Here is a 14,079-nt window from a genome sequence, read left to right on the forward strand (position 1 = left end):
CTGGAGGATCTTGTGCAGGAAGGCGGGCGGCTGGTGGATGTCAACAGGCACGGCAGTCTGGCTGGCTGGATCCCGCACTGCCTCGTCAAAGTACTCCAGCCTGGAGAACGTGCACAAAAAAACACACACATATTATTTAGTGCCATGACAAAAAGCAAACAAATTGGTTTACGGTCATGTGATCTCTATTCTGAGAAAGAGTACCCTTGTGAGGCACTCACACCATGGTTTTAAACATGTGTATACCTGACAATACAATACTGATCGGCACAAGTAGCACTTGATATTTTGTTGTTGTGTTGCTGAAGGACAGTTCTGCCGTCTGCCTCAGATGATCAGATAGCATCCTGTTTAATAAACACTACCCCTTTAACATGCTTCACGGGACTCAAATCAGCTCTTCTGTTAAAAATCAAGCATTTGAGATGACAGGGCCTTCTGGTCACTGACCCCACATCAACACAGACATCCTAAGCAGCTTTGTCAATAAGCCACAACAATAAGGGTTCAACAGTGTCGCGGTAGAAACGATACAAAACGGCAAGACAGTCATCATGGGACATGTGGCACCAGTGGAAATACACACAGAAAATCAAATAAGTGGGAGGGTGGGAATGACTGCAAATGAGCTCAGTTACCTTAACCTGCAATCTTAGCTTTAATAATACTGTCACATCAGCAATATTTCTACATTTGATTACAAGACCTGATCACTGCATTTGAAAATGCAGTAAAGTACTTCAAATCATTGAGAACATAATTGCGTTCAATAAATGATTGCACGAGGCTCCCCACAGCAACAGCGGAGCCACATATTCATCAAAGTCACAGACTCCCCTGACATCCCGTATCGACGACTCCTACTCCTTAAGAGCAGCCTGATAAAAGCCCGTTAAGGTGAACGACCTCGTCAATACTGACCCCGTTTAAACCGAGCTTCACACCGAGGCTGTCTGAAAACACAAGGCCGAGCAGGGGCCTCTTCTCTTCATCTGCTGATGAGCAGAGAGAAGATGAAATCTAATTCTTGGCTTCCATTTCACTTTCCCTCTCCTATGACTGCAATACGAGTGCTGGTGTGGAAGAGTTGCAATATTACTGATCACTGAGACATTTTAGCTCCCTCTTGTGAGTGATAAAAAACTAAATTGGAGGTGTGGGTATAAATCTGGATGCTTTTATTTGTACAACAGAAAAGATTTAGATAATTATGCTGACCACTATGTTTGAGCTCATCCTCTGTGGCTTCTTTGTTTTTGTCTCCAACAGTTCTTCAGCTCCAGTGTTTCATCGCTCAACACGGTCTTAGCTACACTTTCATGTTTTGTTTTTTAAAATCTCAACCACCGTATATGTTTTAGCTCTGATTAGGCCTCAAAAGACACAGAAAAAAACATCGGTAATGTCTTTACCAAAGAGAACAGAGCAGAAACGAAGGTGAGACTTCTTAGATCACAGTTATACCTATGTGATCCGTCCATACTTTAACTATCAAGAGTGTTGAAAGGTGGTGATGGACATAGCTTTGTACCTCGGTGTGCACTATGTTCTTTTGGAGAACAAATCAAGTGAGTCTTCTGATCTGAACCTAATCATATTTCTAATTTCTCAAGCATTAAAAGGCCACTCAGGGAGACTTTTCTATAAATATCCGTAGAAGTGACCTCTGAAGTTGCATTTCAAAATGCCCCAAGAACTGCTCTCTATCAGCAAAAAAACAGTACCATCAGTAACGTGTTTCTGGATGTTCTCATTGCTATTATAAAATGACAATGAATTAACTATAGTATGTATAACTCCTACACTTACTGTAGCAGTAACAAACAGAACATTTAGAATTGTTTAAATACAAAATAAAGGACAAACATCATGAAGGAGGAGTCTTCTTGTTCTCCTTTGCAGCTCATTTTGTTAAAGTGAATCTTGAAAAGGGAGACCTACCGTTTGATGTGCACCTCTAAGGCAACGCCTGTTTCCAGGTCCAGGGGCTGGTGCTCGATGCGAACGATGGTGTCAATGAAGGTGACTTTAATACGACGAAGGACTGTAAACACAGATGAGATGAGAGACATGCAAAGGTTCATCAGCACTGACCCTTTAAATCATCTCTTCTCAGTGTCTGTTCAGATTGGGTCTTTAATTGGGGAAATATTGCATGTTCAAGCTGTCGGCTCTTCACAAAGTAAAGGACGCACACAGCTCCAACTCACCCGTCTCAATGGTTTGTGCAAACATCTCAAGCCCCTCCAGCTGGGCAGGCGGCTCCTCGGACGCCTCAGGGGGGTCCTTCAGGCACTCCTGAGCCAGCTGCATGCTGGAGGCCATGCTTGATGACCAGCCTTGAGAGTCCCAACCCCCACCTAAGTGTAAACACAATTACATGGAGCTCAGACTCAGTAAGTGAGCAAAGATTAGTGAAATTAAATGAACACTTTACACATGGAGCTTTCTGTCAAGAGGATTAGTTGATAAATCAGGAAATTAATCAGTTAATAAAATAGCAGACGATGTATCGTTTGTCGTTTTTTAAGCAAAATTGCAAGAAATAACCCAATAATAATAATTCAATCCAAGAATTCCAATTACTCAAATGTGAGGATTTGCTATTTTTTTCCTCATGACAGTTCAGTAACTTTTAGGACTGTTGCTCTGACAAAACTGTTTTGATTTATGACAACCCTTTTCACTATTTTCTGACATTGTATTAAAGAAGAAAAACGTGAAATCGATTAATTTAGAAAATAATCAGCAGTTTAATCAATGCGTTTTGAATGAAAAAGCATTTAAAAGGTCTGAGCATGTAGTGAAATGATCTTGTATCCTCACTCACATCCTGATGGACTCTTATTTATCACCTGCATAACAAGAGCTCTACATCAGGAATAGTTTGGGGAAAACAGTAATAAAACGGGGACAAATTAGTCTTTACAATCATCATAATTTGGGAGCATACTTGACAAAATGGGCCGATCTCATAATCCCTGGAAGAGCCCTTCACTCAACCTGAAGCACGTTTAGTGTCCCAAGTGGACGACTTGTTTCCAGGTGAACTTACTGGTTCGGTACTTGGGTCGACATGTTATCTGAAGACCAGAAACTTCTAAGGTGCAGTGATCCGTCAGGAGAGCTTGCCAGGGGATGGTCACTGTTATGGTGCTCACAAAGCCATCCACTATCTCCAGAGGAGCCCCAAGAGTCTCCAAAAGCTCGTTGACCGCCTGGAGCAGAGATAGGAAGCAGTCAATAAGAAGTGCAAAGTGAAAATAACTGGTTTCATATAGTATCATCACAGTGTGTAGACGTATAAGGCAAAGGAAGAGCAGTTAACATGGCAGGGGGAGACATATACTGCATCTATTTTGAATGTTGAGACACTATGGAGAGGTGCAGTTATTCTGGTGATGTGTTCCCTATAACTGCAATTCCTCGAAGAAATGCGAGCTCGGCTAAAAGCATGACGAGATTGTTGTTGAGCTCGAGTGCAGTTGCGAAACAGCCAAGGGTGCACGAGCCCGGCAACAAACACAGTGTGACTCGTGGTGCCACCTTATGCGATTAAAAAAAACCACTCACACAGACATCGAGGTGGATTTCTCTGATGACACCGCTGCCGTTGTAAAGGTCCAAGCCGAGCTGGTCCAGGCTCAGTCGTTCCTGCAGAAAGTGACCGAGGTAGTGCTGTAAGAGGTACCGGCAGGCCCGCTTCTTGATTGAGCCTGGCCAGGGGAACAGCCATCGAGACATAGGGCCAGAGGGAGCGGGGAGAGGGAGCGAAGAGGCGGCGGAGGAGAACGAGTGCGACTACAGTCCGCTGGCAACTGCATAACAGACTAACACGAAGTGTGCAAACACAGGGAATGAGCCCCGGCTAGCTACAGGGGGCTAAGGAAGGGATAGATGTAGACTGTAGTCCTCTAGCTTTCACACAAAAACACTCGGAAATCCTTCCACGGGACCGACGAGACTCCCCCGCTGCGTGACGAGGCGTTACTCCAGCCGTTGGTGGCTGTCTCGGCTCATGTTTTAGATTTCGTTTTGTGTCGGAATTGGAGCCGCAGGTTCCGTTGTTGCGTATCTCTTGTTTCAGGGTTGTTTATTGTTATCGTACGCCGACTGACGGTATGGTGGACGTACGTGCGTCACGCGTCATGGTGACGACAGAGTAAAACCCCGGAAGAGATACGTGACACCACCCAGGCGCCATCTTTGTAAGGTTATTGGTATTTTGTAAATCGATAATAGAATCAATGTTTTTGTATTTTCTTTAAATATATTCTTCAAATATTAACATGTATGATTGATATAGATTCATTGTTTTTTGTTAAATGATTTTGTAAATGTGTATATATATATATATATATATACTTTCCTAATAAAAAAATAAGCTATGAAGACATGTCCTGGGTCAACACTATTAGAGCTTTATGTCATTTCCATTTTTCTATGATCGTGTGTTAACTACGGTACTACCCGTGTTGAGTTTTTGTTAAATGGTACCGTCACTTAGCTTTGGGATAAAAAGGCAGCTAAATGTAATAACTATGTTGTTACACTCATTATGTCCACTTAGTTGCATTCTCTTTTCAGGAACTTCACCCGTACATCACTTTGTTCCTCACTCAATAAAACTTGGTATTAGAAGTTAGTTTTTGGGGGTGAAATTTGCACTTCCAAGGTCAAGAAAGAACATCCACACTCAATATGTTGTTCTGATTGTGGCTTAAGTGAAATGTATCAATTGTGTATCAAAATATTTATTAATAAACACAATACAACAAATCAACATGTTCATCCACTGGCTATATGTCTTTATTCCTATGAAAACAAGTGATTTCTATACAAATGACCAAAAACTAAGGTTACAATAACAACCAAAAACGGTCTCATAACATCAGTCTTCAGATCAAACAGTTGGCTGTTAAAACAAAATAGTAAACTTCAGAAACATTTTTAATAAAACAAAAAGACAAATAAAATTACTGCAGATTTTATTTCACAGAAGTATGATGTAACTCTTCATTTTAAGAATGCAACTTCAGGGATCTTGCCATCCGTCTGGAAAAAGAAAGGAAAAATAATTTTAGGGCCTTTCTATGAACATTTTCACACCTTTATGGAAATGCAGAGAGACAAACTATAAATCATCATTTTACCTTTAACTGAGTGAAAACTTGTGCCGCTCTGTTGAAATCCCACTCATTGTCTTGCAGACACCTGCGACAGAGAATAACGGTTAAGATATATTAAGTTAAGGGAATAATGTTTGTCATGCAACGCTGCAAACACCACATGCAGAAAAACAAGACTTACTTTTGGGACCATTCCAGGTTCATGCCCGACTTTTGCGAGAAGGCCGTGAGCATCTCCTGCTGCGGTGCAGTGAGGGTGGGGACGGGGCTGGAAGAGGGAGTCGGGGCAGGAGCAACGAAGGCTCGGCGGATCTCCTCCGTTGTGGCCATCCGGATGAAAAGCTGGTCGTTCACGATGCACAGACTGTGTAGACAGAAAATAAGACATCACATGGTGTAAAGTAAAATGGTAGAAGCATGACACTTTGATTTGTATAACACGTTTCAAAAAGAGGCAATTTCAAACTGCCAGTTTCATATCAAGTTTAATTTTAAAAATCATTGAGATACAGTAACCACTCACATTAACCAAACCACAACACTAGATAGCAGCAGTAATCCTAAAAGGATTCAACTTTTTTAATGTGAAACTATCTTAATGCAAGAATCAACTCCAGTCTTTGAATGCTGGCAACAAGCTGGGATTTCTGTTTGTCTCTATTTACAAATAAAAGAGCGAAAAGTATTATACAAGCTTTAGTTTGTAGGCCATCATTGTCCACCATCCAGGTAAAAAACAAATAAAGTTAAAGTGTTCTGATATTTAAAAAAAACTACAAATTGTACCTGGAGAAATACAAGACAGTTGTATTCTTGTAGGATAGTTCGTCTGCCACAACACGAGGAATCAGACTACATCTACATCAGATTTCTTTATCTTTTTCCTTTTTTAAATGTAATATTTTTTACATTGTATACCTGTTATATTATTTGTGTTCATTATTAAATCACAACCAACCAGAAAATGGAATTCTCTTATGTTTAGTTAATTCTGGTTTCCTTATTTTTAATGAGTGTGGAAGACAATAACAACGCTATACTATAGCCTCACAACTGTATTTAAGATGTAATCCGAGTGGACTTCTTTACTTCTAAAAGGTTTGCAGCGAACAGGAGTAACATTGAAACCATTTGTAGCAACATGCAGAAAATAAAGAATTTCATTTTAAAATTCATATAACAGTAATGTCATTGTTCAGTTCTTTACAGCTTAATTTTCTGGAAGTTCCACACCTGGTGTTACACATTTGGTACTACGAACTTTCCTCAGGGAAAATGTGAAGGACAAGAGGAAGATGATTCAAACCACTGGGAGCTCACTGAACTTACCCAGAATTCCCTGCCGGGACTGTGACGAAAACTCGAGAGAAAGCCATGGTGGACTCTCGGGATTTACCGTCGACAGCAACTGAAAAACCAACATGAGAAACATTAGCAACAAACTCAACAACTACTCATCGCAGTGGATGGAGAGAGAGAGAGATAGATAGATATATAGATAGATATATATATAAAATCATGACATCCAAACAAGTCACCTTCTTTGAAGACGCCGCTCACTGTGAAGGATAGTAGTGTGTTCTGTAAAAAAAGAAAACATTTTTGCAGAATTAATGATTCACTGTGAGAGAGAAAAGGTTTATGAAAAGTGCTGGCTGACAGAAACAACATGGTCTTACCGTGAAAGTGTTTACGTCGACATTAAAGGAGGCGATGTCGTGCTGAGTTTTGGGCAACTCGTTGAGGAAAGCCACCACGTTGAGCCGTGTGTGCTTTAGAAGTCGAAACCGCACCGCTAAAAGAAGGCAACATTCAGAGAGGGGAACATCAGGAGGCATTTAAAAAAAAAAATAAATAAAAAAATAAAAAAATAAATAAATAAATAAAAATCACAGGAACGTTCAATCTCAACAAGTCAAAGGCTGCAACAGGTCAAGAGCTCGACAGGTAAACTCACTGGAGTCTTTGATTCTCTTCAGGTTTCGAGTGTCTTTGTGGTACTCTCCAAGACTGCTCCTAAAACAAGGAGAGAGGGACAGACGGAATCAATGTGAATACAGATAAGAGTTAATAATTAATGAACATCCCATTCATTCATGCGTTATTCAGTGCTGCTACATGTATACAGAAGTGTGTGTTCTTACCTGGAGGGGTTCTGGGTAGAGTACGGTGTTGTGAGGGAGAACGATGCTCCGTCATGGTACGCATCCAGAAGTGACTGTCTGTCCCCGGAGTCGTATATGCTGTAGTATCTGAAACACAGACACACATCACCAGTTTAGTTCTCTTGTGTTTGCTCCTGTGATTGTTTCTTGCACACAACCCTTTTATAGAGCGCGTTAAAAGCAGTACAGGTGAATCAGCGACTGGTTGGGTCACATAAGTGATTACTGGAGTGTTGCCAGAAGATTGCCTGCGTATAAAAAGGTAGAAACTCACTGTGTCACGAACCGAAGGATGAGGACCTTGATTTCATCAGTGCCAAAGCAGCTGCCCTGGATTGTCAAATAAACATTGGTCAGGTACATAAAGGAGACAATAACTGTCCTGAGACATTCACCTGAAGGAGGACAATGCAGCTTAAACTTCTGCCATTTTTTTTACTTATGAAATCCCACCATGGAGAGGTTCCCCTGAACATCACACTCATCAATGTGAATTTGATTTAAAATATACAATTAATCACAGAAGACAAAACAAGTTACCTTGCAGGGGGGGATGATGGTTGGCGTTTCCACATCAAAGCCAATGGGTGGGGGGAGGTCATGACCATCCTAAAAAGAAACCACATATGAATTAAGATGCAAAATAAGCACATTTTCTTGCATTTTTGTATTGATTTCTTTAGTGATATGACTGCATCCAAATGAGGTGAGTGAGGAGATTGACGTGTGGACTTACCAGTTTGAGAAGCCGGGGAAACCTCTGCCGCACAGCACTGGTACGGAACAAAAAACGAAGAGCAGGAAAGTTATCATCACAAACCACACAACAGAAATAAATCATGCTCACTGAGGCAGATAACACTGTCAGTCACACCTGCCGACCCATTTAATGTCATTTTGGGACCTTCAGTTTTCCATTTTAAGCTGATAAACGTCAAAATTATTCGGGAGAACACGGCCCTCTATAGATACACGCAAATGGATGAAGTGTAACTACAACCAGTGCCACAAGGGGTTTAATATTTAAAGTACATTTGCAAATGGACTATCATTCATGTCTTCATCCTTCCTTCAGGTTCATTATGTGCCATTCGACAAGTCTCCCATCCCAAAGTGTACTTACCAGTTGGTATACTCACCCTCTCCCCAAATATGGAGACACACAAGTGATCTGACACGGGGAAGCAATAGAAGCACACTTTCTCTAGCGCACACATGTAAACATGCAGAGACCCACAATCTACCGGACTGCCCCGAAACCAGTAAACACACCCATTTCGTATGAAAGTGAAATAAAGATGTTATGCAGTGCTGGGAGAGAGGTGGTTACCTCCAGACCTGGGGAAAAGGATATTCATTAAAAATGTACACAAACTACTAGCACAAGTAGTACAACATTCATGCCAACCCATCATGCGAGTGAGATGTTGCGTCTGCGCCCACGATTATCAGCGAAGAAAGACGACCTGAGAACAGATCTGAACCGAAAGGACAGCTTGGCCTCAGAGTGAGCTGGACGCAGCATTCCCACCACTCATCCCATTGCCTTCCCCTGCTGCGCACACACAGGGCACTTATCAGTTAAGCACCTTGAAGCCACCATCGATTCTGAAGAGATGGGTCTTCATGCGGTAAGCTTTTAATTTTCAAGCTGAATTTAGACCCAGGCCTCTGGTTATGGAGAGACTGGGAGATCGTTACGCATTTAACTGGAGTGATGATTCTCTATTCTGCTCTCGCTTCTGTATTTTTGAGCTTTGTTGTACTGGTCACAGACATCAGACACTGGAAGAGGAAGTGTTTTCATGTTTTTTTTCTCCATTTGACTTATTTCAGACAAAACTGGACTTCAATTTCCAGTTCGGATCACAGTTCCCTCAGAAGTTAGTAAAGGGCATTTGCCAAACTCTCCACTTCATTCACTGAACAGCAGAGACCCGTTTCAGGTCAAAGAGAACCAACTTAGTGGAAGAGACGGACTGCTTTCTCTGCGCGGCCCTTCATTGGTCATTGATAATGACACGCATCCCTCTCCGCCTCAGCCCAACAGATGTTTCTGTCGAGCCCCATCTTCTCAACTTCTTCTCATCGTGTTCTCAGTGAGCCAGTGCTCATGGGGAAAGAGGCCGAGTAATCGTGACTGTGCCTGCCTTAGGTTGTCCCGGGGTTTCGAGGTGGGATCTTACCCGTCATGGGCTATCCAGCCTTCCATACTCGCCTTTTAGAGGGGGCAGAGTGGGCAAGGGTGCTACGAGGGGAGGGGAAATCATTGGCTGTGGATTTTCTTTGTTTCGTCCAAACATTTGTCAAGACAACTGTGGATCGCCCTCTCTCCAATAAAAACCCTACACTGTTGTACAGTACTGCTCAAGATGGTTGTGGATTCATAGTTTTTGGGAGCAGTTCACAGTAAATTGTATTCATGGGTTTGTCAAGCTGGATGTGTTTTTTCTTCAAGTGCTTATTCTCGGAGTTATTCATCAGCAGCAATGCAATTGTGTTTTGCAATAGTTTATGGGATAAATAATCAGGATGTCAGCGGGGGGAGTGCTGGGTACAGCATCACCGAGAACCATAGAATTGACCAAAGCCTGAAAAGATGTCCCACAGAGAAGCTGAATTACTGGCAGAGAGAGGATGGCTGTTCAAACTGAAGAGTTTAAGCAAGCTGAAAGGAAAACAATGCGGAGGGTTAGATGTCCGCTCAGCAGCTTTTGAGAGTAAGAAATGTTTAGTTCACTGTGTGAAAATGAAATGTTAATCATCAAGCGGGAGGAAACGTATGAAACAACCAAAAAGAGTGGAAGAATTTGCATGTTTCTTTTTTCCATTTCTCTCTCCGCACAAGTATACAAACATACAGAGAGTTAAATGGTTAATGTCAGCTCGCTCTTCTCTCGTAAAGTTCATCCTTGACTGCCAGAGAAATGGTTTCAGTTATTGTACACACCCACACACACACACATATATATATACAAAGGCGTGCTTGATCTTCCTTTTGTAGCACGCTGCTGCATACTCGTTTTACAGGACAGACTCCTGGACACTCCTACTTTTACACAACAGTCACACCACTGTGTCCCCTTCAGTAAATCTTCTCCCCTCACCCCCCGAAATCGCTGACTGACCTGATGTATGAGGCCTGATCCTTGAAGAGGTCACACAGAGGGTTCCTGTTTAGCCACAGCTCCACCAGCTTCAGGCCTTTCACCTTGTCCAGCTCCCGGTCTGACTTCAGCTGGACGAACAGACAGAAACAGAACAAAGGTGGTGGGTGAAGAGGATGTAAAATGAGACCAGGTGACGGGTCTCGTTATTATTCGCCTGATCAACTGAGCAGCCAGTCTCACCTCATTGTGGGAAAGGTTGAGGGTCTTCAGATTAGCCGCCTTGGTCACCAGATCAGTGAGTTCATCCAGTTTGTGAATGCGGTTGTTGCTGAGGTTCAAGCCCGTCAGCTGGAAAGACACAGAGAGATGTGTGTCAGCACATTCAGTTTGACCCATCACTTAATCAGCAAACAATATCAAAAACACCTTCTGTGTTCAATTCACCTCTGGAATGTTTTCTTCAATGATCTTGATGACAGCTTCCATGTTTGTCTTCCTGTTCAAGATGACCTCAATGTTTTGGGAAACCAGGTCTGTCACGTAAAATACAATTAGCGAATACAATTAGCGATAAAAACATTAAACAAATATTGGAAAATCATTTTCAGTGATATCGAAAAGAAATAAAAGAAACGTCTGTACTATCTTCAATATGAAAAAACATTGTAGTGAACATTTAGAAAACAGACTAGATCCCCGTTTAGCACAAATGAATATAGCAAATGTACAATTAGTCTAGTATGGATTGTCTGTGCTTGAATCTGTTCTCTACACGTCATACATATGATTTGAGTGTGAAATGGATGAGAGACTATCATCACCTGGGTCTGTTCGGATGTTGTTCAAGTCCAGTGCTTGCTGGGAGCCATCAAAACGTTTTGCCATGCATTGCTGAGAAAGATAAAGCAGAAAACATGAGAGGCCTCATTCAAACAGCAAACAAATAGAAACTTCCTCCAATTTACTTTGAATGAGTTAGAAGCCAGGAAAATGGACAAAAATAACAAAAACATGAATAGGAGTTTTCTTAATAAATTAATTCTTGTAACACCCGAAAGTCACTTCCTTAGAAAATTCAGACAAAAATACAAAATAACCTCTACTATCATGTCAGGAGAAAAGTGGTTACTTAAGTGCAAGCATGCAAATTAACTAATAGACCTCACTGCAATCTTTTTTTCCTTATAAATATCAATCTACTTTTTAGCTCATGTATTTGGATCCATACATAGAGATTCCAAATGTTTTAAGTTTAAATCCAACATTGTCTGAGCCCTCATAGTCCTCCAGCTCACCCTCAGGACGTCCAAGTGTTCAGGCTTCAGGTCAGCGAGGAGGAAGGACGGTGGAGCGCTGGGGTTGACGTGCACTTCCACCTTGAAGAAACAAACATGACATTATGGACGAAAGTAAATAGAGATGTATCATACACATGAGTTTCAAATTTAAGCTCCTCTATACGATATTTATGGCACAATATGTCATTGTTTTCACTGTTAGTGTTGTTTGCTGCAAGCCGCCAGCTGAATTTCGTGTTATGGTTATTGGCCATTATCATCAGTGTAGGATGTTTCATACGAGAAGACTGGTCATTAAGGATTAACAGACTTTAAAAGACTTCCTGCAGCAATAACAGTGATATTTCCATTATTAACCCGACTTACCTTATAGCCATCTGTGTCTGTGATCTTGTGAGAACATTTGTGCAAAGCACTGGCAGCAGAGGAATCATCCACGTAGAAATGGACCCTGTTATGTTCAACATGGTACTGTACAGACGGGGGAGAAAGACAAACAATTAATATATGCAAAGATGATGTCCACAACCACCACTTCCTTAAACCCTCCAGCTCATAAATGTGTTCAAATGGGGACTGGAGATATATGTATATTTCCTTACCAGCAGGCAAGAATAAATAAATAACTATCACTGTTATCAGAACGTAAAGCACATGTGGTCATTTAAAAAAAATGCCTTTTTAAAGTCAATTAGTTTCTAATTGGTAATCATAAGACAGCTCACCTGCACAGGTGTGTAGGGAATCGTACAGATGTTCTGAAGAGCAGGCAGGAGCCATTTCTTGTCATATTTTCTTCCATGCGGTATCTGTCACAGAGATGAGGCCAAATATGAGCTCCTTTCACAGGTTACACAGTAGAAGCATGGATGTTCTGTGGAAACTGTTACAATACGCACCGTCACTTTGAACCAGCCCGACCGGCTCCTCCCTCCTCCATTGCTGCCACCACCTCGGTCTCCTCCTCTGAAGCCGCCACCGCCTCCTCTACCACCTCCTCCCCCTTTGCCTTGTCGCCTGTCTCTGTCAAAGCGGCCATCTCCTCCTTTCCGGAAAGGTCTTCCATATGGGTTACTAAAAAAGAAAGCACAAAGTCATACACTGAAACAATCCTCCTTCAGCCAGTGTCCACCACAGGAACAAAACAGTTCCGTTTACACTCAATGTTTCTCACCTATTCGTACGGTTAAACACACATCTTGAGTCATCAAAGCAGTCCCTTTCCCGCTCATCTTTTCTGATAATTTTGCTACCTTTGATGGGTAGCATTTACACCATCAACTGTCACTGCCTCTAAAGTTGTTGTCCATCACGTCATGCCACTGTTTGTGGCAAGTCCTCATGAATGATAAACAATAAAGGGAACTTATCAAACATTGCTTTATAGCTGTATTAGTGATGGAAAACCCCACAGTGTACCTTTAATACATTTACACACATTAGTTTGCACTTCTTTAAAACTTGCAGGCTTTTCTGCACCATTATAATTTCATAATTAGCAATAGACAGAGGTCCCAAAAAAGTATTTGAACTCAATGTGTGGGGTATGAGTTAGTGCTGGGCGGTATGACCAAAAATGTGTATCACGGTATTTTTAAAGATTCTGGCGGTTTCACGGTATTTTTATATAGCTTGATAGTGGCTTACTCTACTGTCAGGAGTACATAGAATATAAAAACATTTGAATGGCATCATGTATAAAGGCTTTGCTTACTATAGGGTTTGCTCGTTTGTTCGTATAAAGTTGGGATAGCAGTTTGGCTGAAGTATTCTCGCCCCGGTCAGACATACCTTGAATCTAGTGTTTTAATCATTGCTCTGAGCCCGTCTTTCTCGACTGTCTGTAGCGGGACCATGTCCTTGCATAGCTGGATCGTTATTGCGTTCGTAATGTCGCTCCACCGCTTGATTTTCTTGTCAAGAGTGACAGCAGTTGTTTCGGCTATGCACCGGTATGTGAAAAATGAATATTATAAGGGCAATTAAAACCGGTATATACTGGATGAACCGGTATACCGCCCAGCACTAGTATAAGTCAGCCATGAGTTCAAATAAAACAGCCCTAAGATAAGTGATAATATAGTCAAACTAAGTTCTCAGTACACAGTGAACTCTTTTGTTTTTCCAGAGGCACTGGAGTGGGTAGATAACATGCAGTGGTTTTCATAATCTGAAAGCAGTTTAAGGTACTTAATGTTGAAATAAGACTTGTTTTACTTTCTCTTCCTGTGACTGACTATGTGTATGCCTCCACGTGGTTGAAACAGATCCACATGAAAGAATTCAGGTCTCGTCGTTTGTGGGTCACAACTATGAACAATCTGTTGAAAACACACACACACACACACACACACACACACACACACACACACACACA

General features: G+C 41.7%; 2 protein-coding genes across 4 annotated transcripts in view; both read right to left on the reverse strand.

The window, feature by feature from the left end:
* The window catches only part of atg2a (autophagy related 2A), a 29,490-nt gene extending 25,340 nt beyond the window's left edge, over positions 1-4,150 (reverse strand). Inside the window, exons 1-5 of the mRNA XM_031862470.1 lie at positions 4,135-4,150; positions 3,574-3,716; positions 3,056-3,218; positions 2,211-2,360; positions 1,942-2,044 (exon numbers count right to left, since the gene is read on the reverse strand). Of these exons, the coding sequence (XP_031718330.1) occupies positions 1,942-2,044; positions 2,211-2,360; positions 3,056-3,218; positions 3,574-3,716; positions 4,135-4,150 (575 nt within the window). The remainder of the gene's footprint in view (positions 1-1,941; positions 2,045-2,210; positions 2,361-3,055; positions 3,219-3,573; positions 3,717-4,134) is intronic.
* Positions 4,151-4,791: 641 nt separating this feature from the next.
* nxf1a (nuclear RNA export factor 1a) overlaps positions 4,792-14,079 on the reverse strand; it is a 12,035-nt gene continuing 2,747 nt past the window's right edge. For all 3 annotated transcript variants that reach the window (XM_031862881.1, XM_031862880.1, XM_031862882.1), the window contains 19 exons: positions 12,602-12,776; positions 12,428-12,511; positions 12,069-12,173; positions 11,700-11,780; positions 11,226-11,295; positions 10,849-10,937; positions 10,645-10,752; positions 10,423-10,532; positions 8,031-8,067; positions 7,835-7,903; positions 7,569-7,624; positions 7,274-7,381; positions 7,087-7,145; positions 6,809-6,924; positions 6,668-6,710; positions 6,459-6,537; positions 5,311-5,493; positions 5,154-5,214; positions 4,792-5,055 (listed from right to left, as the gene is read on the reverse strand). In XM_031862881.1, the coding sequence (XP_031718741.1) occupies positions 5,017-5,055; positions 5,154-5,214; positions 5,311-5,493; positions 6,459-6,537; positions 6,668-6,710; positions 6,809-6,924; positions 7,087-7,145; positions 7,274-7,381; positions 7,569-7,624; positions 7,835-7,903; positions 8,031-8,067; positions 10,423-10,532; positions 10,645-10,752; positions 10,849-10,937; positions 11,226-11,295; positions 11,700-11,780; positions 12,069-12,173; positions 12,428-12,511; positions 12,602-12,776 (1,672 nt within the window). In that variant the 3' untranslated portion in view covers positions 4,792-5,016. The remainder of the gene's footprint in view (positions 5,056-5,153; positions 5,215-5,310; positions 5,494-6,458; positions 6,538-6,667; positions 6,711-6,808; positions 6,925-7,086; positions 7,146-7,273; positions 7,382-7,568; positions 7,625-7,834; positions 7,904-8,030; positions 8,068-10,422; positions 10,533-10,644; positions 10,753-10,848; positions 10,938-11,225; positions 11,296-11,699; positions 11,781-12,068; positions 12,174-12,427; positions 12,512-12,601; positions 12,777-14,079) is intronic.

Source organism: Anarrhichthys ocellatus, unplaced genomic scaffold, assembly GCF_004355925.1.
Source record: "Anarrhichthys ocellatus isolate YVR2014 unplaced genomic scaffold, GSC_Weel_1.0 scaffold27, whole genome shotgun sequence".
NCBI classification, from domain to species: Eukaryota; Metazoa; Chordata; class Actinopteri; order Perciformes; family Anarhichadidae; genus Anarrhichthys; species Anarrhichthys ocellatus.